This window comes from Aotus nancymaae, unplaced genomic scaffold (genome assembly GCF_030222135.1).
Source record: "Aotus nancymaae isolate 86718 unplaced genomic scaffold, 86718_ANA_hifiasm-v0.15.2.pri h1tg000029l, whole genome shotgun sequence".
In the NCBI taxonomy this organism is placed as follows: Eukaryota; Metazoa; Chordata; class Mammalia; order Primates; family Aotidae; genus Aotus; species Aotus nancymaae.
This window is the reverse complement of record NW_026988442.1, coordinates 47,717,241-47,741,759: the sequence shown is the minus strand read 5'-3', so window position 1 is coordinate 47,741,759 and position 24,519 is coordinate 47,717,241. Positions and strand designations below refer to the sequence as shown.

General features: G+C 34.9%; 1 protein-coding gene across 4 annotated transcripts in view; it reads right to left on the bottom strand.

Moving 5' to 3' along the window:
* COBLL1 (cordon-bleu WH2 repeat protein like 1) overlaps positions 1–24,519 on the bottom strand; it is a 91,667-nt gene that overhangs the window by 24,696 nt on the left and 42,452 nt on the right. For 3 of the 4 annotated variants that reach the window (XM_021672511.2, XM_021672515.2, XM_021672513.2), the window contains 5 exons: positions 23,515–23,716; positions 21,195–21,423; positions 20,328–20,366; positions 15,129–15,226; positions 14,779–15,015 (listed from right to left, as the gene is read on the bottom strand). In XM_021672511.2, the coding sequence (XP_021528186.2) occupies positions 14,779–15,015; positions 15,129–15,226; positions 20,328–20,366; positions 21,195–21,423; positions 23,515–23,716 (805 nt within the window). The remainder of the gene's footprint in view (positions 1–14,778; positions 15,016–15,128; positions 15,227–20,327; positions 20,367–21,194; positions 21,424–23,514; positions 23,717–24,519) is intronic. The other variant, XM_021672514.2, reaches the window with a different exon arrangement.

Genomic DNA, 24,519 nt, shown 5'->3' with positions numbered 1-24,519 from the left:
GACGCCACACTTTCAGACGAATATTAGTTGCTCACGGACCAGGAGATTCCCAGCAGAGGAGACCTACGTGTCGCCAGGGCGACTCTTGTGGCCGGCGTGGCGGTTTTGCTGGTGCCTTAGCACGCCAGTTTTTGGTGCAGAGTCCGGAGATTCCCGGGCAGAAAAGCACCATCAATCTTAACACAGCTATTTTGGCCGGCGCAGTGGACTGCTCAGATTTCGGCGCTGGGAATCAACAAGTTGGACGTCTGCTCAGAGACCTGGTTAGAAAGTCGGTAATTACAAAGACAACAGATGGATAAATATATAATGAAGTGAAGAAATCAGCGTAAAAAGGCAGAGAATACTCAAAATCAGAATGCCTCTCCCTCTACAGGGGATTGCAATTCCTCATCAGTAATGGAACAAGGCTTAATAGATTACGAGTGTGTTCCAATAACAGAAGCAGGCTTCAAAACGTGGGTGATAAGAAACTTCTGTGAATTAAAAGAACTCGTTCTAACCCAATGCAAAGAAACTAAGAACCTTGAAAAAAGGTTTGATGAAATGTTAACGAGAATGGACAATTTAGAGAGGAATATAAGTGAATTGATGGAGCTGAAAAACACAACACAAGAACTTCGCGAAGCATGCACAAGTTTAAACAGTCGAATTGATCAAGTAGAAGAAACGACATCAGAAGTCGAGAACCAGCTCAGTGAAATGAAACGAGAAGACAAGATTGGAGAAAAAAGGATGAAAAGGAATGAGCAAAGTCTCCAGGAAATATGGGACTATGTGAAAAGACCTAATTTACGTTTGATAGGTGTACCTGAATGTGATGAAGAGAATGAATCCAAGTTGGAAAATATTCTTCAGGATATCATTCAGGAAAATTTTCCCAACCTGGCAAGGCAGGGTAATATTCAACTCCAGGTAATACAGAGAACACCACAAAGATATTCTTCAAGAAGATCAACCCCAAGGCACATAATTGCCAGATTTATTAGGGTTGAAATGAAGGAGAAAATACTAAGGGCAGTCAGAGAGAAAGATCAGGTTACCCATAAAGGGAAACCTATCAGACTTACAGCAGATCTCTCAGCAGAAACCCTACAAGCCAGAAAAGAGTGGGGACCAATATTTAACATCCTTAAAGAAAAGAACTTTCAACCCAGAATTTCCTATCCAGCCAAACTAAGCTTTATAATCGAAGGAAAAATTAAATTCTTTGCGAACAAACAAGTACTTAGAGAGTTCACCACCACTAGGCCTGCTTTACAAGAGCTTCTGAAAGAAGCACTATACATATAAAGGAACAACCAATATCAGCCTTTCCAAAAATATATCAAAAAGAAAAGAACATTAACACAACGAAAAATTTACACTAACTAATGGGCAAAACAGCCAGCTAGCATCAAATGCTAGTATTAAAGTTATATATATTCTAATTGGATAAAAAGCCAAAACCCATTGCTATGCTGCATCCAGACCCATCTCATATGCAACGATACATAAAGACTCAAAACAAAGAGAAGGAGGAAGATTTATCAACCAATCAGAGAGTAAAAATAAACAAATAAAAAGCAGGAGATGCAATTCTTGCCTCTGATAAAGTAGACTTTAAAGTAACAAAGAGCAAAAGAGGCAAAGAAGGACATTACATAATGGCAAAAGGATCAATGTAACAAGAAGAGCTAACGATTTTATAGATCAACGAGACAGAAAATTAACAAGGACATCCAGGACTTGAACTCAGACCCGGAACAAGTAAACTTAATAAACATTTATAGAACTCTCCACTTCAAATACATAAAACATACATTACCACCTCACACCTATTCCATAAGTGACTACATAATTGGAAGTAAATCACTCCTCAGTAATTGCATAGCATTTCATAGGTTTAAATGAAATATTGGTTGGCTGCTCGTTTGTTATTTTCTTCCCTTATTCCTTCCTGTTTACATCAAGTATAATTATTGGTATAAAAGAGGTTTTCAATACCCATTACTAAACTGCATTCTAGCCTGGGCAAGAAAGCAATACTCCCATTCTCTCTCTCTCTCTTTCTCTTCCTTTTTCCTCCTCTTCTTTATTCTTTTTCTTTCTTTCTTTCAAAAAAAAAAAATAATAAAAATAAAAAAATAATAAATAAAATAAAATTAAAAAAAATAACTTATTAAAGTTGGCCAGGCGCCTGTAATCCCAGCACTTTGGGAGGCTGAGGTGGATAGATCACAAGGTCAAGAGATGGAGACCATCCTGGCCAACATGGAACACCACGTCTACTAAAAATACAAAAACTGGCTGTATGTGGTGGCACACGCCTGTAGTCCCAGGTACTCACAAGGCTGAAGCAGCAGAATTGCTTGAACCCAGGAGGTGCAGGTAACAGAGCAAGACTCTGTCTCAAAAAAACACACAAAAAAACAACTTATTAAAGTTGAGGACAAATGTAAATTTAACGGTATAAGATCGTGCAAAGGCAAGAGTTTTGAAGAACTAAGAATAGCAAGTTTAGATAATAAGCAACAGATTAATGACAGAAATGTAAATTTTGTTTTGAAATACGAGTAATATTCATATTAGCATTCGAGGAAATAGCTTAATATATATATTTTTGTTGTCCTATAAGACACAGTGGCAAGAGGTTTTATGAAGACTCTTAGAAAATAATTTCGGTTATTTAAGAAATAGCCAAGGAAAGTTAAGATAATAAAAATCAAATCATCACTATTAATACAGAAGGGAAGAACAACTGGGACTTGAGAAAGAGATGTTCTATATCCACTAAACATTCTTCTCTTGGGGAGGCAGGGTGAAAGCGTGCAGGAAAAGAAGGGACATTTAAGCTAGAAACTTTGATATTTCTAAATAGATTGTAGCCAAGGAAGCCAAGTATACATTGGGATTTACAGAGAATATACATATCTAACACATAAGACCGGAGAGGCTTCAAACCCAGGAATGACTAATGTTAAAAGCAGCCTTACTAAACTGCCACGGTATTTAAATAATATTTCAGTAATACACATCATGAGTTTAGAATGCTAAAAAATTAAATTAAATTAATTAAAAGGCTGGGAAGACCACTGAGGCCTGAGCAGCAGCTTTCTTAAGCTGTATTTTTTTCTGTGCACTTCAGGAATATGCTCCAAATAGTCTCCCAATAGCTCTACTCTTGCATACAGCAGAGCCAAACTACCCACTATTTTTGAACGTGAATTTGTCTAGCTGGAGAGAGGATTACAGAGGGTTTGCAAGGTAGAAGGCAGTCCATTACAATGATTACCAAACAAATGGGTTTTGGAGTCAATACAAGGGGTTCAGACAGCATGTCACTTATTATCTCTGTGACCTTCAGCCTCCTCATTCATGAAAAGTAATAGCACCTATGTCAAAAGAGGCTGGGATGCTTAAATGAAATGTTATATGTAAAATACATAGCAAACTGACACAAGAACAGAAAACCAAACACCACATGTTCTCACTCATAAGTGGGTGTTGAACAATAAGAACACATGGACACAGGGAGGGGAACATCACACACTGGGGCCTGAGGGGTCAGGGACTAGGGGAGGAATAGCAGGGGGTTGGGGGATTGGGGAGGGATAGCATTAGGAGAAGTACCTAATGTAGATGATGGGGTGATGGATGCAGCAAACCAGTACCATGGCATGTGCGCACCTATGTAACAAACCTGCACGACCTGCACATGTACCCCAGAACTTAAAGTATAATAAACTAAAAAAATGCATAGCACAGTGTCTAGCATACAGTGCATGCTTCATAATCATTAGCTGATATTATTACATGTAATTTGTCTATTTTAAAGTACATGAAAGTGTTCTGCAAATAAAATAAGAATTATAGTTATGTATATCTTGGAGTAAAAAGTATAGGGAAAAGAAGGTATTTACTTTAAGACTGTACTCTCTGGAGACTGTGTTGGTAAGAGTCCTATTGGAATCAGTCTCAGTAATAATTAACTTTAAAACTCAACATTGCCCAATGTTCAGGAACCTATACTTAGTCTACTGTATAAACATTCATTGTGAGTCTAAAAACCTCCAACTTTAAGTCAACTCAGGTCTCTTCAACATACTTTAAAGGACTTTAATAAAGGTTAAATATTTAACACTAGTTTGTTGAATCAGTGATGAATTCATGGATGTGTATCATAGTACATACACTTGAAATGTTTCATAAGCAAATTTAATGTGAAGAATTAAAGAACTATTTATAACTGTCTTCTGCTTTTACTACCAACATATATTTACATTGTTCAAATTATGACTACATTTTAAAAAGTGGCAGGGATTAAAATTTATTAAGTCTAAAGGCTTTACAAAATGAGAAAACACAGAAGTGTCTACTTACTAGGGGAAACTGCTTTGGTTAATCATTAGAGATGTTCAATTATTTACTTTAGTTAGAGTCACTGGTAAGTCTGCCTGCCATTAATGAAAACTGCACCTCTAACAGGAATGTACATCACCAAATTTTATGGTCTGTAAAAAGGAAAACACTGCAAGGAGAAACAGAATATACTAATGAAAATGGCAAGGTCAGGTTGAAAACCATTCCAGATTGTTAATCCCCCAGAATTCACACCCAGATCAGAATTCACTGATTCAAAATCAAACTCAATTTAACTGAAAAAAATAAAATCAAATGGCATTCAAGAGAATGACTGAATACCTGCTCTGTACTAGTTATTAGATCACCCATTAATCATAGCTGAATTATAAAATGTGGGTCACTGAAACTGATGTGTCCTGTATTAAAGAGTTAAATGAAAGGATACACAAAGAAAACTAAAAACACTGAATTAGGAGATAGAAACATGGAAGCCCAACTTCAATGATGTTGATAAATGTTTCTAGTTTATAATGTGATTTACACAGGTGGGAAAGAGTGGGGTTAGTGGAGAGAATGTAAACAATCCCTTGAAATTGTCTTAAAACTCATGTTTTGTTTTTCAAGGGACAGACTCACATTATTTTTCTCCAACCTGGACATTCCTAATAAACACTATGAAATAGTAGAAAATATCTTATAAATTGACATTAATTTATGATATTTACTATTGTGTCCAATAACTGAACTTTTCATATATCTGAGGGTCAAGTTTTAACTCCTAACTCTTGATGGAAGAATGCTAAAAAAAATTTACAACTTAGAAAAGCAAGTCAATTTTAAGTGTCGTTATCATTATACATGTTATTATTATACTATAATAAATGCAATTTAGAGGTATGAGGTCTTGTATTGAATTTGTAAAATAAGCTGTTTGCATCACAATTAAGTCAGTTTTATGGATGATATGATAAAATTAACTGAGTCTTATGAGATACAAACAATGTATATAATGATAAGGAAAAAAAATCACTAAATCCCAACAAATAAAAGTTGCCTCAAAGAAGTTTTGGTGTTCATGTCTACATGAGTATCTTTTTATACCTTTGTATACACACATGCACATACATACACACACGTGCATGCACATTTTGGCTTGCATTGTATGAAAGCACACGTGCCAGTTTCTCCATTATATTATTATGATTTGTAAAAATAAAATCTTTTGGTGGGGTGGGGCAAGTTTATTTCTGAGATCCTGAATCTCCCTGTTCTACACCCTTTTCCTCTTTGGATGGCACTTCCTCCCCACTCCTGAAAATCTAGGGCTTATACATTCTATTTTCTTATTCTCTATATAAACCTGTTTTAAGATTCTTCATTGATGGCACAGGAAATCTTAGCCTGCCTAGGTTATGTAGATTAAGAGAAATCGCATAACATCAAAGTGAAGGGGTATGAGAAATAGAGGGGGCATGTCAGGTCCTAGACAAAGGTAATAACGAGAAGAGAAGTAGGACAGCAGTACCAGGGCCTGGAGCTCTTAAATCTACACTAGGCAAGCTCTCACTATGTGGCTAATTTTAATGCTGCTCCTACCAATCTGCTGAAATAAATACTACAAGAGGGAGCAATGAGGTTACAGCTAGATTCACTTACAGGTGATCTAAATACCAACACCAACAGTAACTTGTATCTTTTTGGTTACTAAAATTAAACCCATTCAGAGCATTCTGAGTGGCCAAGCTTGCTACTAGATTTCTCTTAAAGTCATCTACTTTAAAACTTATTAGTCAATGGTAACAGTTGTATCCGATGGTTAACAAACTCATTAACCTAAGCACATCTTCATCAAACATCAAGTTTTCTACCTCTTTTTGGTAATGCAATACTCATGCAATTGTGTTAACTTTTGTGTTACAGTCTGGAGTTTGGGAAGATCTAAAGATGTCAGCCAATGTTTTATTTTGTTATTGTACTTTAAGTGTCCGAAATCCTCAGAGAAGTAATACCAGGATTAGACACCAAGATCTCGTTAATGTTGATCAAACCAAAACAAACACATCTGTTAGAGGCCAATTTTAAAAAATAACAAAGTAACAATTTTGTAATACTAGAGTTGAAAGAGACTTTGGGAAATTCAATTACACAATCTTATTCTACAGAAGAGAAAACTAAGTCATAGAGAAGTTCAGTGAAGGTGAAAAAAGAAAAAAAAAAAAAGACAACAGCAAAGAAGATAGTAGACCTATTAGTAGAATTCAAGATTCTCTCTTTCAAGTCAGGTCAGGACTTCTTTCCAGCCCTTCTCTAGGCACAACAGAAAGAAAACACACACACACACACACACACACACACACACACACACACACACACACCCCATGTTATCCCCCTGTAAATTTTTTCCATTTATCTTCCTGAAACAATCAGTGCTTTCATCAACCCTATGAAACTTTGATAAAGTATATAAACTAAGTCTTATTAGTGATAATCCTTTGCATATTGCATTTTGTAAAAGCCCAAAATTGAGGGTCTAGCTCAGTGGTACATCTTGGATGAAAAAAGATGAAGAAAGAGAAAGCAGAGCTCAGGATCAAGTTTAAAAGACAGGAAATGGTGGTAACCATGATTATCTGTGATCACAGTGATGAGGATATAGGTGTTTTTAACTACAGGGTAGGAGAATGTGAATCATCTAGAAGTTAACTGAGTTTCGGACCTATACCAGAGTGAAGCTGCAGTCAACCAAACAAACTAGGGCCAACTCAGTTCACCCAGAAAGGGAATTAAGGCTGGGTAAGCAGACTTATCCCAGTGACCTCATAAGCTTATCACTCCAGGAAAGAGGCCTGCTTCTATCTGCCCTGGCCTCTGTTAACACATGCTAGTTACCAGAGGAAGGCAAGTCTCCCCATGAGGTCCCAAACATCACAGAGGTAGAAAGGCTAAGTAAACGTCCTACTGGTGAAGTATGTCTCCTAACGCTGATTACTTTCAATGCTATTGTATTAACTCAGTATGTTATTTCAGAGAGGTCCAACTTTTTATATACTAATAGATAAGAAAGAGAAATTCATATTAATTCCACAAATGACCTACTGCTCTTTGAATAATATTTTTTTTCTTTAAGGTTTAACAATTATTAATTCCTCATAATTCATAGTTCTTTACTTTTAGGCCAGAGGTAAAACTGGCAGAAACCTAAAATGTAATGGCTCAGAGGGCTGTGACGAGGATTAAATAAGTAATGTTCTTAGAGCCTTGTCTGACACATTAGTAAGCATTTAGCACTGCTTTCGTTATTATGATTATGACCCTTTGAAAATCCGATGAAAACTACAGTGGCAAAGTATGTACTATATCTAAGAAAGCCTTAAAATGGGGAGCAGATTAAATATTATACAGTGTTGGTACATTTCTCTGCTGAATGAAACCAATCATATTTTTGGAAGTACAGACAGCTGTATTCTGTACAGCAAACTGCAAATACCATGGTAACCACTGTTCCTAGGCAATTGTAGAATTATGTGTGTGGTCCACTTTCTATATAATATAAGAGGAAAATGGAGGGGAAAATAAAATGTGACAATCTGTGTAAAATCTAAAGAGGGGTATGTTTCTTAAAAATTGCAAATACATACTCTATTACAACAGAGAGTAAAACCTTACATACTCTATGTAAAATAACTAGGATTAAGAGTATAATAATAAAATAAGAATATATACCTGTATATTTCATAAGCATATGACCTACATCATCTCATCTGCTTATAAACCATGATATATATATGTGTGTGTATATATATACACACATATATATGTATTATATGTGTATATATATGTATATAAAATGTGTTATTTATATACATAAAATTTTATACAGGTTGTCACATTTTATGTATATATACATATATATGTATATATATACACATATATATACACACATATATATATTAGAATACAAAATTGAGTAAAAGATGAACAATTTAAAACATTTAAAAAATTAAGTCAGTTATTTTAAAACTAACACTCTAAGTATTAAATTTCACTTGCATAATACTAGATGGCAAAAACTTTCCGTTTCTCAATAGTTGAGTGTTTTTCTGAAGCAGGATGCAAAGTGAGACAAAATAAAATGCCCAACAAAGATCATTTTTTACAATGTTTCCAGCCACAATGTAATATCCCAAATAAAAAGATGTGTCATGCTCATAGCCAGAGGAAAAAATTGATTGCTGTTGTATATTCATAATCACAAGCGGCAGTCCCACCAAATGTGCCGAATGAACAATTCTACAAAAGGTTCTGTGAATTCTACGTACAGGTCAAGACTATCCAATACTTTTTTCCACCTCTTCTGCCAGTTATTCAAATGTAAAATCAGCTGATGAGGCTAATTTGTCAATAAGAACAGAACATCCTTTGGTCATTGATTTTATTAAATGGGCTCTTCATAAATTCTTGGTCAGCAGATACGATGCAGAAACTAGATTTCTGAACTTAGATTTATCCCAGAATTCTAAGTCACTTGCAATGTAAGTCAATGTAATAGAATTTCTGACTTCCCATTTCACAAATGACAATCTTATTGTAAATAACTATGTACATTTTATATAAGAAAATATGTTATATGGTTCATGTAAATAAAGTATGAGCTATTATATGTCTTGTTGCACAAACGGCATTTCAAAACATTAGGCAAAATCATATTTTAAAAATGCTCAAAAACTACCAAGAAATACTGCCTCAGAAAATTTCTAATGGGAAAGTTTTCTTTTCAAATGAGTATTTTCATAGAAGATGATATATTCACCTTCATAGGAAAAAATGACATGAGGCTTGAAATCAGGCGAAAGAGGGTACAGAGAAATTTAGGGATATGAAAGGATACTGCAGCAATGACAGTAAAATATGTGTTCTTCAAAATTTATTCTTTACATAGAAAAAATAATTTTAGATGCAGAAATATTCTAAAAGGTTGGGTTAAATAATTTGCTAAGTGGATCTTTGCTATCTCTAACTCTGAATAGTCTTTGGAAACTTCACAGTTTGTCAAAATTAGCTCAGCAAATCGACACCCTTTTATGTGAATATTTTCAATATAAGCTCCAAAATATCACCATCCAAATACCTTAATTTGTTGATATTGAGAAATATCTTAGAAGAATGAGGCAAATTATTAAATATGGACAGCCAAAAAGTATAAAATAAATGTGGTTGACAAAATTTTTCCGAAGCTACAGATTTACTGACATTAGTAAACCCTGACTAAGGCAAACGTAGTATCTGTGGCTCTTAAAGGAACAATAAAATGCAATAAAAACTCAAAATGAATAAAACTGCTAATTATAAATCCCTTTGTCATGTGTTACTGACATTTATCTCTCTAGCTTTATTTACCCGCATCAATAAGCAGTTTCTATTTCTAACGTAACTATTTCCAATATTTTCTTTCTGCTTTATTAAAAGGTGCTTTGGAGAAAAAATATGGAAAAATTAGAATGCTGTACTTCTGTCAAACAGCGCACCCTTGTGGTTTATTTTGTATCCCGAACAATAAAAATTAAATGAAAGTGCGTCTAAAATTCATATACTTAGAACCAATTTGGTCATAAATATTTTTCTTCCAAGTTATCTTGTCCTCAACACGTTATCACCTTCAATCACTAAAAATAGTGACATTTTACATTTTCAAATTCAAAACTAAATTGTTAAAATAGATAAAAATGTTTATAGTGATAATGCCCATCTTCGATTTTAAATTTAATACAAGCAAGCAGTAAAATAAGTATGAGTCACTCATAAATTCATACGTTTTGCTGAATTTCCTGAATATCTGCACATAGCTATATAAACTGGGTTTTTACTATTTTTAAATTTATTATTATTTTTTAAAGACAAGGTCTCACCCTGTCACCCAGACCGGAGTGCAGTGGTAAGATCAGAGCTCAGTGAAGCTTTGAATTCCTGAGCTCAAGTGATCCTCCCCCCTCAGCCTCCTGAGTAGCTGGGACGACAGGCACACACCACCATGCCTAGCTGATTTATTTTATTTTATTATTTTTTTTTTAGAGATAAGGGTCTTACTTTGTTGCCCAGGCTGGTCTTGAACTCCTGGCTTTTAAGTGATCCTCCTACCTCGGCTTCCCAAAGTGCTGGGGTTACAGGCATGAGCCACCATGCCTGGCCTATAAATAATTTTAATTAAAGGATCAATTATATTTATATGCATTATGCCATGTACAGTATAGTTTAGTTGGACCTCAAGTTTTCAATATAACCTTATCTAAATTCTGGCTTTTCTATAAAAACTTAAGAAAAATACTGCTAAGAATTACATGGTCCGATTACCATAAAACTAAATGTAAGCAATCTTTACATTATCCAAGTACTTCTGAAAATTCACCAGATATATGACATACTAAAAGTTTATGATCTAAGTGTGACACATTCTCATTGTATATACTGTACCTGGCTATGAAAGCATGATTAATGTTCACTTATCAATTCTCTTGAACATCTACCATGTTACAGAATTTTGCTGGAGAACACAATTCCTGCCCTCGGGGTGGGGAAAAGAAAAAGGTAAAATTTAAGAATGCTACAAGTTTTATGCCATAATACAACCCTAATGTTTATCTTTAGAGGAGGAGGTAAGTAAATCATGTTATACCTATCAACGTAGTATTATGCGATCCTTGAAAAAGGGGAAGCCCTTTATGAACTTCTAAGAATATTCAGAATAAATAATTCAGTGCCAAAAAGTAAAGTGTAACATGCATGCAGCATATGGCCACCTGAGGAAAAAAATAATATTTAGCATGAATATTGGTTTAAATATGCATACATCATCTCTGGAAAGATACACAAGAAACTGTTAATAGTGGTTGCCTCTGGGCAGCAGAACTTGGTTGGGGTCAGAGGAAGAGAATTTTTATCCTATTCCTCTTTTTATCTTTAGAATTATATAACATATACTACTTATACATATACAAATTAAGAAAAAATGAAAGGGGACAAGAGAGGCAAATTCAGAGACAGCAAAGATTTTTCTATGCTGGAATCTTTAGAAAACTCTCGATGAATCTGGTAAAAGAACAGACATCCTTTGGATGGGTAAGTAGAAATGAAGAACATGGAAATGGAGCCATTCCATTCTGAAAAGACAGAACGAAGGATTTTGCATCAGCAACAATAAGTCAGATCTTCTGGTTAGAGAGAGTATCCTATCCTATCCTATAAATGATGAGGAATTAAAAAGTTTAAAAGCAAAACTGCGATCATTCTGTAGAGGATCTTGAATGCCCAGAAAAATGACAGCAAGCTATGCAATGTTTCTGAACTGAAAAGTAATAATTAAGAAATACAAATGTGGCAACCACATTGAGTATTTCAAAGACATGTTAAGTACTGGTTTTCTCTTTATACTCTGCCCTGGATTTCTTTATCAAAGACATCAGCAGAGAGAATAAAAGACATCATGAAGGGAGACTGAATGAAGGATTGGTCTCTAATTAGATGTAAAAGGAAAAAAAAAAAAAAATCAAAGATGATCTTGAGCTTTTCAGTCTGGTAGAAAAACAATGATTTTGGTTTTAAATATGTCTTCCAGGTAGTGATGAGTCAATAGCAACTGTGAATTCAAACTGCAACTGGAAGAATATCGACATTGGAATTACGAAGTTAATGTATAGTTTCCTAGGGCTGCCCTAGCAAATGACTGTGACTGGGTAGCTAAAAACAACACAAATGTATTCTTCCACAGTTCTGAAGCCCAGAAATCTGAAATCAAGGTGTTAGCAGAGTCCTGCTCCCTCTGAAGGCATTAGGGAGAACCCTCCCTTGCCTCTTCCAGGCTCTAGTGACTCCTGGTAATCTTTGGCTATGGCAGCATAATGCCAATTTCTGTCTCTGTCTTCACATGAGCTTTTCCTCTGTGTCTCTCTGCCTATGTGTCTTTTCTTCTTATAAGGATATCAGTCACTGGATTTGGGCCTGCTAAAATCCAAGGATTTGTACTAAAGTCACGGATCTATAGATCCTATCCTATACATAATCTACAGATTCTATCCTATACATAATCTAGAGATCCTTGAGTACATCTGCAAAAAATCTATTTCTAAATAAGGTCACAATCACAGGTTTTGAAGGGGTTGGATCTCAGACATACCTTTTGCAAGGAACACTATTCAAACCACTATAGTTGAGAACCATTAGCCCACAAACTCAAAAAAAAGAGATGCCTTCTCTGAAAGAGTGTAGTAAATATAGACCAAGACCATGGATTTACCACCTCCAAATTTAGAAAATACATATAAGAAATAGTGACAAGAAAAAATAAAATTAGAAAATGGCTCAAGACCAAGGAAGAGAAAGAAAAATCAAGACCAAGGGGGTAATTAATCACATCAAATATATCAAGAAGTTAGTTGCAGAGATGCCTAAGAAGGTATGAATTTGTGTGTGTACTACAGCTTAATCACTAAGAATTTTTGTAATGAATAAATAAAAAATGGTTCTTCAGCTTCTCTAGGGAAAAATAAATAATTCTGGGTCCTCCCGAACAATACATCAAAGAACTACCCAGATGTCCAGATCAAAAGAAAAAATAATTAGAAAATTATATAAAGATGTGTACTTTGCCAAAGGCAACATACTGAAAAAAAAAAAAGATTACTTAACACAGGGGCAGCAACTGGTCACAGAGCAGAGGGAAAGAATCAAAAGAAATAGCTTTCAGTGAGGTCACTGGTAGCACAGCCCAGAATTTTAAGAAACAGACTATTAGAAAGACAACATAGACCTCTTGGGGAGCCAAGTACAAAGAAAGTTGACTGAAATAGATTGGATGAGGACGGCTGGAATAAAGATTTTGAGCATGGGCTCAAGTATATTAATATATGTAAAAAGACAGGTGGCTACTCAAAGGTATGATAATTTATACTTTATATGACATAGTTTATGGTAATTATACAACAACTCTAAAAATGCTACTTTTTATTGTGAAGAAATTTAAAAGGATTACAAGCACAAAATAGAGTCTCTGGGACCCTGACTTGACCCCTGCTTACCTGCTTAATTTCAATCTTTATTTCTTGCTCATGCCCAGGCATGCATAGTCTTCACATTCCTGCATCTCTGAACAGGTTTCCTTTGCCTGACTAATGCACTCCCACACATATTTTAAGAGTGAACTCAAGAACCATCTCTTCTGTGAGGGTTCACCCAACTCTCAAGCAGTTAACCTGCAAAACTTTGTCAGTATACGATTCTATCATTTGAAAAAAACATTATCCTCCTGATTTATGAGATTTTATACCACAAATATTAAATTAGACAAGAAAGTCTTAATAGAAATAAGAAACTTAATAGATCATTTTCCAAGTACTGAGGATAAGCATTTTAAAACTTCATTTATATCTCTTTGAGTTGCATGTAAGATAGTCTATAAACTACATTTAGAAACTATGGGTAATATTTTTTAAGTCAAGGAAGCACAGAAATGTGTATCAGGTGCTTGGGAAGAGTAAATTTATGTTAGCATTGCATTTACTAAGCTCCCAAAGGAGAAAAAAAATATTTCAATTAGATACAAGAAAACTACTCAGTGTCTCAATAATCTGCTCTCAAAGTTACTTAAATCATTCCGTCTGATTACCAGCAACAATATATACAGTCTCATCTTCAATTATATACCTAAAAATCCATTTATTTTTTATATGAATTAAGCAAGGAATTTGTGGATTGTTTAGCCATGAAAAGTAGTTTTGCAATGGATCTCCAAAAAATGGCACACGCAGGGAAAATTTGAGACTAAAGGTGAATAATAATAAGAAACTTTTGAAAAAGGTACACCTAGAAAAGTGCTTTGAAGATAAGGGTACATAAAGGTAACTGTGATATATTCTATATAAAAAGGCTCATTTTCTTTTTTTCACTATGGAGTAACTACATACCAGGTAGATACCAGGATATTCCCTGGAGAATCTCAGTCAGGTCAAGAAGATACGTGTGGTTAGAAATTCATGAACACAACTCAGTGTGTTACTGTTTAAAAAAAGAATTATTCAAACATAAAGACTGTATTTTCATTTCTATTATATGCATTAAGCAAGAGCCCTTAGTTTGGCATTAGTAAACCAAGACTTTAGGTTTCTGGATATATATATATATTTTTGCTTGAATATGAAAGTTACTTAAAACTAACATTTACTCTTTACTGCATCACAGACCTGTATGTATATAGAGGATCTATTCCTAGTACCAATCTTAGTATGAACTGTTCGTCTTATTACATATTAGTAACTGTTACTAATTACCAACTGTTAGAGGACTACTTCTTATTAGTCTACCAAGAAAAGGTAAGTTAGATAAGAGGAAAATAAATGGTACCCTGCCTCAACCTAAAAAAACAAAATAGAAAATAAAACTACGCACCTTATCTGTCTCATCAACGCTCATGGATTTCACTATGCAAGAAGCAGGCCTCTCCTGGATGTGTGCAAGGTCCTGGGGGACACTCTGAGATGCTGGCATTGGGGGCAATGGAGCCCGCCTCTTCTTGGGTGCATCCGACGGCAGGGTGTTGGAAATATATGGTTTGGAAATGGTATTGGACCTTGTAAAAGTTGGGCGGTGCTTGTTTACTAGAGGGGTTGCAGGTGCACTTGCAGTCTAGTAAAGAATGATAAAGCCAAAATCTAGTAATTTCAAGATATTGGTAAAAAGCACTAGTCATTAAAAATATTTGAAGACTCTTACAAAATGCAATATAAGACAATACTTACTTGGTCCCGCTTTTTCTTACTGCGTTGAAAAAAACTGAAAAACCCTTTATTTTCTTTCTCCTTCATAATGTCTACGTTTTGTGATGTTTGGCAGGACTCTAAAACAGAAGAAACGCATCTTACTTTTGTACCTGAGATTGACTGTTCACATCCAAGATTATTCTCTTACTTCCTCTTTGCAAACGTACTTAATACTAAAAGCTATCAATTATAGTCTACAAACAAGGCACTCTGCTAAGCACCCTAAATTTTATTAAATTCTCAAAGCGATAAGCAAATATTGTTCCTATTTCACAGCAGAGGAAACTGAAGCTTAAAAAACTAAGATAAATAATCAAGGCCAACACTCAGGAAATGACAGAGCTACGACACAAACTTGATTTTTTTGACTCAGAGTCTGTGTTCTATACAACATTTCAGAAGCAGAAGTAAAATAGAAACGACACTTCAAATTAAACAAGATATGAAATTCTACCACACAGTTTGTTCCTTTATTTTGATTATATTTTTGTCTTACAGCTAAACTACTCTGAAATATTTTATTCTACAAATGTGAGTCATTATAATTGCTCAGTACTTTGTTAAATGTTTCATAAAAGTTATTCAATAGGGTGGGTCTCAACTGGGGCCAATTTTGCCCCCCAGGGGACATCTGACCAAGTCTGGGGACTATTTTGGCTGCCACCATTGACAACAGGGTTAGGAGACTGTGCTGCCGGCATTTACTGGGTAGAGGCCAGGGAGGATTCCAAACATAATACATTGCAAAAGACAGTCCCCAATGACAGAATTATCTTGTCCCAAATGTTAACAGTGCTGAAAATTAGGTAGTGGAATTTTAGTTAGAATGGCAAATGTCAAACCTCAAGGTTGTATACATAATATTTATATAAAATTTTCCAAAAAGCATCTCCTAATGTCAACTGAAGGGCCTACAAGCAATGATGCAGCCAATTAGTGCTGAGCCCCCCTGGTCCAAATTGGCTCTAATTTCCATTTCCCATTAAACGAAACCATGATTACTTGAGAACGGTTGATTATCTGTTGGTATCAAGAAATGTACAATATAAGCTTGGAACATCTAGCCATAGTAGAAAGAATACTATCAAAGTCTACCAGGTTGTGTTAAAAGGACTCAAGAACCAACCTGAGATGGTTTCTACTGGTAAAAATAAGGATAAATTGGATGCCATAAAAGTAACTCAATAAACTGAAACATGTCACATGTGTTTAATTTCATATATTCATAATGATCCTTTAAAAAAATGGCCGGTTCTGGGGGCTCACACCTGTAATCCCAGCACTTTGGGAGGCTGAGGCGGGTGGATCAGGAGGTCAGGAGATGGAGACCATCCTGGCCAACATGGTGAAACCCCGTCTCTACTAAAAATAAAAAAAATTAGCCAAGTGGTGGCAGGCACCTGTAGTCCCAGCTACACAGGAGGCTGAGGCAGGAAGATTGCTGGAACCTGGAAGGCAGAGGCTGCAGTGAGCCAAAATGACACCACCACACTCCAGCCTGGTAACACAGCGAGACTCTGTCTCAAAAATAAACAAATAAGGGCCGGGCACGGTGGCTCACACCTGTAATCCCAGCACCTTAAGAGGCTGAGGCGGGCGGATCATGAGATCAGGAGATTGAGACCATCCTGGCCAACATGGTGAAACCCCATCTCTACTAAAATACAAAAAAATTAGCTGGGCATGGTGGCATGAGCCTGTAGTCCCAGCTACTTGGGTGGCTGAGGCAGGTGAATCGCTTGAACCTGGTGGCAGAGGTTTCAGTGAGACAAGATCATGCCACTGCACTCCAGCCTGGCCACAGAGTGAGACTCTGTCTCAAAAACAAAAAAACAACATAAGCCTATTTGTTCACCTCTGTGTTATGATAGAGAACCAGTCCATTATTTTAAACGCTGATGAAAGGAAATAATCAAACTTTTATTTTATCTTTCTTTTTCGAGACGGAGTCTTTTTTTGAGTCTCACTGTCACCCAGGCTGGAGTGCAGTGGTGAAATCTGGCTCATTGCAACCTCTGCCTTCTGGGTTTGAGTGATTCTCCTGCCTCAGCCTCCCAAGTAGCTGAGACTACAGGTGCATGCCACCTAGCTTGGCTAATTTTTTTTATTTTCAGTAGAGATGGAGTTTCACCAGGTTGACCAAACTCCTGGTCTCAGGTGATCCACCCAACTCAGACTCCCAAAGTGTTGGGATTACAGCCGTGAAACACCGTGCCTGGCCTATTCTACCTTTTTCTGATTGAATTAGATCTAGATAGCAGTCAAATCGCTGACGTTAGGAGGTGTATATTGTTTGCAATAGACTTTCACCATTTTTCAACTCTTAATTAAGATGCAGACAAAGATCACTGAAGGCTAACATCAGAAAAAATAACTTGTTACGTTTGCTAATGGAAGTACACAGTAACATTTGTGATGTATTCTTGCCAAAACATCTCTCACCAAAATCTGATCAAGCCTCTAGATTTAACCATCAATTCATAGGAAATAGAGGGGAAATTTACACTGAAATAAAATACAATGACATTTACAATAAATTAAACATTAAGTGACACCAAGGGAAGCAATCAGTACAAATCTGAATACGGGAAGCTATGAAACAAATGACCTGGTTTCTTTGATAAATGAGTAGCAAATTTTTCTAAAAACCTGGAAAAACAATGAGTGGTGATCTGTAAAATTCAAAAAATATTTCTTCTACTAAGCAACATATGGATTCTATGGTAAATCACAATATAATTTCAATAACATTTGAAATAAAATATTGCATATTAAAATTTATGAGACATAACTAAAGAAAAACTAAGAGATAAATATGTAGTCTCAAATGCTTTTATTTAAAATACATGTCTAAAAAACCAAAATAAATTAAGGCAAAATACGAGCTACTTCAGGAAAGCAAAGCTAGTTAACACCAAATAAATATAGTAATGCGAAATTCCTCAATAACATATTAAAGGAAAACTATTTTACAAACTAAAATTTTTAAATCTGATGATTAAAATATTAAATAAGCGGCATACATTCTGCACAATGAGTTTGACAATGCTAGCAACTAATAATAATGAACACGCGGATAGCATTTTAGGGTAAAAGGTTTTTGCATGCCTAATATATTTCTTAGAATGACCTCGTGAGGGAGGTATCAAAAGTTATCACTCTGAGCCCTTTTCCTTATTGGAACATACTAACATTTACCCTGCAGGATATAAAAAAATGAAAGCAGTGGTATTACTCCATTACACTCTCAGGAACTATAAGTGAACAGAGGATTTTAATAACTTGCACAAAGACAAACAGGCACTACCATAGTAGTTGGTATCCATTTAAAGATTTATATTTATAATTATTTTTAGATTTGCCATTATTTCATTTTAAGATGGAATACACCACTTATCACATACGGATACACAATTAAATTTAGTCAAAACAGTAGATGAAAAATTCATATGGTTGTGCAAATACAATAAGTATAACCAGAATATTTTATGTGGTTTTTTTTTTTTTTTTGAGACAGGGTCTTACTCTGTCACCCAGACTGGAGTGCGTTGGCAAGATCATGGCTCACCACAGCCCTGACCTCCCTGGACTTAGGTGATCCTCCTACCTCAGCCTCCTTAGTAGCTGGGACTACAAGCATGTGCCAACACACCTGGCTAATTTTTGTACTTTTTGTAGAGATGGGGTTTTGCCATGTTGCACAGGCTGGTCTTAAATTCCTAGGCTCAAGCAATCTTCCCACCTTTGCCTCCCAAAGTGTTGGAATGACAGGCATGAGACACCTTGCCTGGCCCATACTGTCATTTTTGGTGAAGAAATTTCCAGGTACATGGTCATCTGGCACACGAGTAAGCCCTTAAGTCTTCATTTAAAGCTCTATATCAGGGATCACAGCAAGTCAGGTTAAACACTAAGACAAGCGAAGGTTTGCACTTATTTAGAAAAGCAACTCAAATACTGTAGTTTCTTGTTTCTAGAAGGCAGGCTAAAATAACTGCATGAAAAGTTTTAAGTTTTCAAATAATATCAGAAAAAATAAGAAGGCGAGGGCATTGACAGCATTTGGATCAACCTTGTGGATTCTGATACTGTAAAGCTTTCTTAATTTTACTATTTCAATCCCTTAAGGTTTGTTCACAACATTTAATATTCTGAATAAACCACATCTTTCCATTACTGGAAGGGCTATTAGAAATCAATGCATCCGACACCCTCAGAATGAGTCCAGAAAGTTTATGGAATTTGCTTAGGATGATGTAGACAGAAAGTGGCAAAATTAGGAGGAAAAGTCAAGTACAAGTAACAAAATGCTGTTGCTCGTATGAGAAAGAACCACAGAGACCACTATTTCTAATCTCTTTATTATTATTATAGAAGTAGATGAGATTTCAGTAACAAGTAATATATGCAGTTTGTTAAGGTTTGTTTTTTAGTAGGATGGTAATTATCAGGGTAATCAATTATTTGGGACTTTTTCTTAATGGGTGAATAAAGACTTCTACAATTTATTATTGGACAATTTTTAATACATTTTTTCTCTATGAAAGGAATGCATGCCCATTATATAATTATGTATTATAAAGAAAAGAAATGTGAAAAAATCACCTACCATAAGCCTATCACCCAAAGATAACCACTATTAAAATTTTTAATGTATTTCCTTTCAGCAATTTCATATAAAAGTATTTTTTCACCTATTGTATCAAACACACTTATATGCTATAAAGCTAATTTCAACATAAGTATTTTCCACATTATTACAAAATGTTCACAAACAATGACTGCAAAATTTTATATGATGAATATAATACCCTATTATTCTGAATTACCGTTCAGTGAATAGTCTGAGATGCTTCCTTGGTACTATCAAACTATTATCATTTGTACCAAATAAAAATCCTAGCAAAATAATTTTTCCTTATATGAGTAAAAACTATGTTTTCCCACACTGTTAGAATAATATAATTTTTAAACATTTGTTGAAATGAAATTATTATAATTAACTTTGGAAATCAAAAGGAAGGAAACTATATTTTTAAGGAAATAAATATTTTCTAGATTAAAATCTCTTAAAGAATAAACACGTTAGTGATGTTAAGAAAAGGAAAAATTAGAAGTTTATTTTCAATATATCCAATTTCATGTTATAATTTGTTTCTACTGATTCATACGTCTTACCTTGTAAAGATGACTTACTGAAGACAGTAACAGAAGTGGCTACAGAAGGAGGGGTATAAAAGAGGGTAAATTGACTGTGAAGATGATGTTTGTTCAAGTATAAAAAATCATTGAGTTGAAAAAGTAGTCTATGGATTACATAAAGCCACAACCTCAGGATAAATTTTGAAGTCTTTATGCGCAGAGTATGTAAATAATTGTTAGCTTCACTAAACTTTTATTTCTCCTAGTAAAACAGATTCATGTTGAATAAATGTTTGCATTTGTCTACTAGACATCACACAAACTAGCATTATCTAAGATCTCCAAATGTTTATACATTACATCATTTCTATAGATTAAAACTGGAAGCTATTTCAAAAACTTTTGGAATTTTTGGATTCATTTCATAAGCTAACTTATTTTGGTGCTAACTTGGAAAACATTTGGCAAGAAACTTCCAAACTTGAATGATAACTAAGACTCAGACAAAAATCATAATGAGTCTACAGAAATTCACATTTCATTAGAATAACAATGAATTTACATGTAAATTTTTATTTTCTGTTTAAGTCTCAAGGCCATGAAGAATTAAATTAAATCCTACAAAAAAAAATTCACAGATAGAAAGAAAAATAAAAAATGTAGATAATGGCTAAAAGACAAGTTTCAATTCCAATTTCAATAACTGAAATTAAGTTAAATGTTATATTTAATTTACATTTATTAACATTTTGTCTCCTTATTCCTAATGCCATGTAATTACTTCTATCTATAGGACTCATTAACTGCTATCATGAACTTGAGAAGACCTATATACAAACATAATGCACAAACATATACAAATATACACATCCCACTAATAAACAAATTAAAAGTCTTACTTACCTCTGTTGACATCCATTGCATATAATTCTCTTAGTCCTAGGTCATTAAGAGATTTTGTCATGTCGAGGGGCTCCTGCGATTGATAATCTTTCAACAATAGAGTATGCAATGGATCAAACTCACATTTGCTACATATAATAGGTGCAAGTTCTTGAAGTGATGCATGTGGACTCACTCTCACTATGGTCTTCTGTGTTTTCTTAAAATTAACCACTACTCTTACAGTTTTCTGAAACACAGATTAAGGTAATAGTTATGCCATAATTTACTGAAACAAACATTCTACAATAATGAGATAATCTACAGTTACATATTCATACATAAACAGTACTTTCCTATTTTGGTGTGAAATTCTCTTTTTGATTAATGTTACCTCCTAAATCCAAAGCAAATTCTTAGAAACAAACAAAGTGGTTTATTAAATAATCCAACCACTCTGTGGTAATATTTTAATTAGATTTTAAACGACAAAAGAACAAACTAGCCTCATATCTATTACAACTCATGTTTTCACTTTGTTCCTTAAAATATTTACTTTAAAATTAGCAAATATACATAGTACAAAATTATACACCTTTTTTCCTATCCTTTGAGGAATATTTACCTTTCAAATAAGTTGTCTACTGCCTAAATTAAAAAAAAAAAAAGGCATTTTGGTTACATCACTAAAATTTTTGTTTTCATTTGAAACATGATAAATGAGATAATCCATATGAAAAGCTTAGCAGACTTTCTGGCACACAGTCACTTATCAATAAGAGAACATTAGCTGTTGTAGTTAGCTTTTGTTGTTGTAGTTATTATTACTACTTTGGCTACTTTTAATATTTTAGCAAAGAATATTAAAATCTCTTCATTAGATATCTAGTACTAATAATTTAAAGTTATTGGGAAGATTTTAAGCATGCCATCATTTTATGTAATTGAATTAAAGCCTGCACGAAACTCAGCGACATGAGAACATACTAAGTGAAATCTACATTTTGCAGATCCTTAAAGACATTTATTTATAAAACTAAAACCCTTTGTATAATCCCATGCTATATCATAAATATAACTATTTCCATCTAGAAAAATAGCATGGATATGTAATAAACACCTAGACAGAAACAAATACCTAGACAGAAAGCAGTTCAATATCCTAATATATAATAATAATATTCAATGATATTGTAGAAAGCAAATGTTTTAATATTTTCAAAAACTCAACTTCTTTGAAAAAAGCTTCACAATATGAAGAAAATTCAAGAATAGGTATATTTAAGTCACATGTATCAATTTAATAGACAAACTTTCATATACAGTATGACATGAAAATGGTTAATGTTCATAATGAAAGAGTATTTCTTGAAACCCATAAAATTCTACCCTATTGCTTATATCAATAGAACAATTTTAATAAGAACTGATGATATTAGAATGGTTGTAAATTTTTTTGCATAAAATTTGTACTTTAGAGAAAATAGAGTTAATGTGTAGCACATATTAAGAGTTCAGATGTTAGTAAATTCAAACACAATGAAGAGTTGGAAAACAAAACACATACACACACACACACACACACACACACACACACACAAACACACACGAATAGATATTAGAAAGTTACAACTGCTGCTTACCAAGTATACAGAAGCCAAAAAATTATTTTAAGAAATTCTTACATGAATTTTCATGAAGATTCTAAAATCTTCCTTTACATATAAAATACTTTTTAAAAAACGTAGCTTAGGCGGGCGCGGTGGCTCCCGCTGTAATCCCAGCACTTTGGGAGGCTGAGGTGGGCGGATCAGGAGGTCAAGAGATCAGATTGAGACCATCCTGGCCAACATGGTGAAACCCCGCCTCTACTAAAAATACAAAAATTAGCCGGGCGTGGTGGCACATGCCTGTGGTCCCAGCAACTCGGGAGGCTGAGGCGGAAGAATCGCTTGAACCCAGGAGGCAGAGGTTGCAGTGAGCCGAGATTGCACCACTGCACTCCAGCCTGGTGACAGAGCAAGACTCCATCTCAAAAAAAAAAAAAAAAAAAGAGTAGCTTAAATACAAATCATTTATAATTGTTACATTCTTATGCAATCATAGTGATCATTTTAGAGCACTTAAATCTAAAAATTGCCCAAATTCTATTTAATCCAAGGCTCAATAACCAACTGAATCTTACACAAAGTGGCCTAGAAAAACATAATACCCACATTCACATCACATTTGATCAGGAAAGTCCATTTTTATTTCATTTATAATGAGCTGCTGATAATGACTGAAAAACCAACTTCATATTTTAGCCATAAGACATCAAAATCTACAGTGGAATTCTTACCTCTGGTATTATAGGTGTAGGTTTTTTCTTATCCAACATTTTTGGCTTTAAAATTACCTTCTCTACTTCCAACATTCCGATTGGTGTGTTTGGCTTAAATTTAATGTGATTCTGTTCAGCCGACAACAGATCAATTGTGTAACTTGATGGATTTAAGTGATACTGTGCACAAAGGAATATCAACAAGTCCATCATAGGTTTACTGCAAAACAAGAGTATTTGATTACCTGTTATTGTTTTGAGGATTTTCTTAGAATGCTTTTCTTCAATAGATAAACAAGGCTACAAACTAGTATTTGGGAAAGCAGCTTAAAAATTGAACTACAGGGGCCGGGCGCGGTGGCTCACGCCTGTAATCCCAGCACTTTGGGAGGCCGAGGCGGGTGGATCACGAGGTCAAGAGATCGAGACCATCCAGGTCAACAAGGTGAAACCCCGTCTCTACTAAAAATACAAAAAATTAGCTGGGCATGGTGGCGCGTGCCTGTAATCCCAGTTACTCAGGAGGCTGAGGCAGGAGAATTGCCTGAACCCAGGAGGCGGAGGTTGCGGTGAGCCGAGATCGCGCCATTGCACTCCAGCCTGGGTAACAAGAGCGAAACTCCGTCTCAAAAAAAAAAAAAAATTGAACTACAGGCTGAGGCAGGAGGACTGCTTGAGCCCAGGAGTTGGAGATCAGCCTGGGCAACATGGCAAGACCCTGTCTCTACAAAAAATAAAACAATTAGCCTGGTGTGTAGTCCCACCTGCTCAGGAGGTAGAGGCCAGCGAACAACTTGAGCCCTGGAGGTTGAGGTTGCAGTGAGCTGAGATCACACCACTGCACTCCAGCCAGGGCAACAGAGTAAGACCCTGTCTTAATAATAGTAACAAAAATAATCTAACTACAAAAAAAACTGAACTACAAGACACTTAAACTTAAACAGACAAAATTGTAATAGTTAAAAAGTCCTGGGATAGTCAAGAGAGCATGTATCCTAGTACTAGTTCAACAACTACTTTTAC